Raw genomic sequence first — 4,532 nt, forward strand, 5'->3', positions numbered from 1 at the left:
TGTATGTGAATGGCTGTATAGAAAATGAATTTGCTCTGTAAACTTTGACCCACATCACAGTTAAAAAAAATAGTAACGCATATACCTAGGAGTGGAATTGGTAAGCTCTCGGATATGCGTGTGTTCCACTTTAGTACCGGATAGTTTTCCGACATGGTTGTATCAGTTTCTACTATCACCCGTTATGTATGGGAGTTCTGTTGTTTTTCCTGCCAGCACTTGGTATTGTTACTGTTTTTATTTTAGCCAGACTAGTCAGTTTGTTGTGGTATTGCATTATGGCTAAAATTTGTATTTCTATAGTGACCATCTTTGTTTCAGTTTACCATTTGGATATTGTCTTATGTAAAGGGTCTATTCAAGTCTTTTATTCTTGTTTTCTATTGAGTTCTTTATACACTGGATGTAAGTCCTTTGTAGAATATAAACCAAAAAAACCAAACTCACTGCCATCAAGTCGATTCTGACTCATAGCAATCCCCATTGAGTTTCCGAGACTGTAAATCTTTATGGAAGTAGATCATCCCATCTTCCTTCTCCAGAGTGGCTGGTGGGTTTGAACCACTGACCTTCTGGTTAGCAGCCAAATGCCTTATCCACTATGCCATCAGAGCGCCTTTGTAGAAAATAGTATTGAATATATATTAGGCTTTTATTTTGAGACTTTTACTCATTTATGCCATTTGTAGTCATAATTTATAATAGCATCACTTGTGTGGTGGTGGTGGTGGTATTATGTGCTCTCGAGTCGGACCTGACTCATAGCAACTGCTCCTTGGGTTTCTAAGGCAGTATCACTACGGAAGTAGATGGCCCAACCTTCCTTCCAAGGAGTGGCTGATGGGTTTGAACTGCCATCCTTCTGGTTAGCAGTCAAGTGCCTTAGGCACTATGCTACCAGAGCTCCCCACTTGTGTAATAAGACATTTAATTGCAAATTTATTATGTATCTGCTTAATCTGTATCAAATGGTTACTGGTACTGGGGTACTGATAGATAGCTTACAAATACTGTGATCATACTTACCTCAGCAGGGCCAAGTTGTTAATATTGTTCTCTTTAACGGATAAGTTGGCTCTGGGGGTTAAGTAACTCACCCAAGGTCACACAAATAGTAGCAAATCTCATATTAGAACCAAGGTCTCTGATTCCAAAGCCAAATCCTTTCTACTCAATCATACTGCTTTTCCAAATTGCAGTGCTTTTTTTTTTTTTTTTTTTTTAAGCTGATAATGTCACGTTACTTAACTGTTAACTCAAAAAACAGTTTTAACTTCTATTCAGTACTGGGAAATTAATTTGTATTTCTTCCTAATAGTTCTGTTTTAACAAGGTCATCATATCCAATTTCTCAGATTCTAGACTTTTTTGGTGCATTTTTTGGTTGAGATAAAATTAATAAAACATGAAATTAACCATTTTAAAGTGTGTAATTCAATGACAGTATATTCACAATGTTGTTTAACCTTCACCTCAGTCCAGGTACAAAATCTTCAAAGCATTTTTGATCCAAAATCTGCTTGAATGACAACAGAGCTACATTTCTTTCTAAAATAAGGAATTAAAAAAATAACAAAAACCAAACTCAATGCCTTCAAGTCTATTCCAACTCATAGCGACCCCTCCTTGGGTTTCTGAGGCATTACCTCTTCCAGAAGTAGATTGCTCAGTCTTCTTTTGAGGAGTGGCTGGTGAGTTTGAACCACCAGCTGGACAGAAATCATTTTTAGAGGGAAAAAAAAGAATCTAATTTCTTCCCCCTGTTGTTAATACTTTTTTGCCATTTTAAGTAACTCGTAAAATAGAATTGCTATTTTGTTTTTGCATATCCATATATATAACTATGCTGGCTCTCCTTCAGTTCTTGCCAATTTCTAACACAGGATTCTGGACAATAAGTGTTAATAAATTTTAAAATTTAATTGCATTCTGACAAGGATTGTAGCATTCAACTAGAAGTCAACATTTGAATCCTTTGCCATTTGACTGAAGGCTTTGCACAAGCCACTTTTCTTTGAGCTTCAGATTACCCATCTGACAGATGAGGGAAATGCTTAAATTGTCTTATATACTTTAGAGGTTTGCCGTGAAAGTTCTGTTAAGTACTACACATAAAAATATTTTAAGAAATGGCAAGTAACTTCTAAATGAAGCATGTTAAGCTATGTAGTGGGAAATGGATGAAGTTTGAAAGCATAAACTCTGGGTTTGCTACTTATTTAACTGATAATTTTAAGCCTTAATCTCCTCATCTGTAAAGTAAATCTGATAATCACTTCCTTAGGTGAACTATTAAGATAAACTATGTGTGAGTGCATCTTCTTGCTGTGCAGATGACATAGCATAATTGTGCTTGTGAATAAATGTCATGATTGATGGCTTTTCAGGACTGCAGTGTGCTTGCTTTTGTTTTGGACCACCTCCTCCCACATACCCAGAATGCAGAAGACAAGGACACACCTGCCCTGGCACGCCTGTTCCTCGCAAGTCTGGCCGCTGCAGGGAGTGGCACAGATGCCCAGGTGGCACTAGTGAATGAAGTAAAAGCAGCCTTGGGACGGGCACTGGCTATGTCTGAGAGTACAGAGAAACATGCCAGGTAAAATCTATATCTGATCTAGTGATAAGTATCTAATAGCAGCCCCCTACTCCATTTTTGGTCCATGGGTTCCTTGGACTCGAGCAAGAGTTCTGGTCATGTTGCCATAGTATATTCTTTAGTCCTCTCAATTAGTTCAAAATATCCAGAGGACTGAAGCACCTTGAGAAAACAGAAGTGCATTTTCACTGTTTCTGTATGGTCTGTTCAAGCAAGTTGAGTAGGTTATTTGATCTTATTTTTCTTCAAATATGTTTCAAAGAAAATGAAGAATGCTGCCACACTAGGAGTGAGTTCTCACTTGTTTACTTCCAGAAGGAAAAAAGGCATAGGAGGATTTTCTGAGACAAGTTAGGGAAGATGTGACATAAGAATGCTATATTCAGATGATAGTGGTGTCAAACTTCTTCCCCAGGCTTCAGGCAGTGATGTGTATCATCAGTACTATCATGGAGTCCTGTCCCTCCACCTCCAGCTTCTATAGCAGTGCCACAGCCAAGACGCAGCACAATGGCATGAACAACATCATTCGACTCTTCCTGAAGAAGGGGCTGGTTAATGACCTGGCCAGAGTGCCTCACAGCCTGGACCTGTCCAGGTAAAATCATTCCCTGGCTCTCACCCCAGGCTTTTACCCTCTGCTTAATTGTAGCATGTCTCCATTTACCTAGTATTTCATGCATCCTCCTCAGATGAGTAGTAAGGAGGGAGCTGGTGTGATAGGAAAATATTTGGATATAGCTAGGAGACCTGAATTAGTATTGTAGCTTTTTTTAGCAAGGCACTTTCCTTTCTCTAGATCTTGGTTTTCTCATTTGTCATGAACCCAAGAGCTAGACTCTATTATAGAGTTTTTTCCCCCCATTTTCCCTCCACTTTAATTAACAATAACTCTTTGTAAGAAAAGGAGCTCTCTGGTAGTGCAATATTTAAGGCATTTGGCTGCTAATCAAAAGGTCAGCACTTCCAACCTAACCACCACTCTGCAGAAGATAGATGAGGCAATCTGTTCCTGTAAAGATTTGTAGCTTTGGAACCCCAGTGGGGCAGTTCTACTCTGTCCTACAGGGTCAGTATGAGTTGAAATTGACTCAGTGGCAGTGTGTTTTACAGGAAGAGTTTATATATACTATAAGAAATAGAAATGAACAAAAATAATAAGTAAATACCATTATTTCTACCACTCAGATACCACTGTTAACCTTAATTATATAACTTTCAATGTGTTTTTTACCTACTAAATACTTTTCACTAAAATGGTATACCATATATGTAACCTGGTTGTTGTTTGGGTTTGGATTTTTGTTTTGTTTTAATTTTTTGTTTCTAGTTACTGGTCTTTACCTTTAAATAAGTTACCCTATCCAATGCTCAAATCCATATTCAAAAGTTTTTGTCCAAATCAGAGTTCAGCTAAGGGCATTGCATTGCATCTGGTTATTTACTTTTTAGTTTCTCTTAATTTAACACATACTCTTTTCCAAAGAAAAAATTTTTGTAACTGTTGTTCATGGCACTTGTTAAAGTTATCGGGACTGCTGTCCTATAGAATGTTTGACATCTAATTATGATCTAGTTGCTGCCTTGCAGCATAGTTTAACTTGCTCCTTTACTTTCTATATTTTTTATAACTGCTAGTTGGATCTAAAGGCTTAATGGAGCAATTAAAACATTTTTTGCTAGAATATATCTTAGGTGAGGAGCTCTGGTGATGTAGTGCTAACCACAGAAGGCTGGTTGGTTCAAACCCAGCAGCCACTCCTTGGAAAACTGGGCAATCTACTTCTTTCTGTAGTTGATAACCTCCTCAGAAACCCAAGGAGGGGTTGCTGTGAGTCGAATCCGACTCAACAGCAGTGAGTTTGGTTTGTTTTTTGGTATATCTTAGGTGAGTCACATCACATACATTACTGTTGTTGTTGTTATTTGCCGT

General features: G+C 37.9%; 1 protein-coding gene across 1 annotated transcript in view; it reads left to right on the top strand.

The window, feature by feature from the left end:
• Positions 1 to 4,532, top strand: part of HUWE1 (HECT, UBA and WWE domain containing E3 ubiquitin protein ligase 1) — a 164,163-nt gene that overhangs the window by 125,883 nt on the left and 33,748 nt on the right. Inside the window, exons 45-46 of the mRNA XM_007958089.2 lie at positions 2,388 to 2,599; positions 3,015 to 3,197. Coding sequence (XP_007956280.1) covers positions 2,388 to 2,599; positions 3,015 to 3,197 — 395 coding nt within the window. The remainder of the gene's footprint in view (positions 1 to 2,387; positions 2,600 to 3,014; positions 3,198 to 4,532) is intronic.

The sequence above is a fragment of the Orycteropus afer genome, unplaced genomic scaffold (genome assembly GCF_000298275.1).
Source record: "Orycteropus afer afer isolate SDZICR_OR568_19922 unplaced genomic scaffold, OryAfe1.0 scaffold00848, whole genome shotgun sequence".
In the NCBI taxonomy this organism is placed as follows: Eukaryota; Metazoa; Chordata; class Mammalia; order Tubulidentata; family Orycteropodidae; genus Orycteropus; species Orycteropus afer.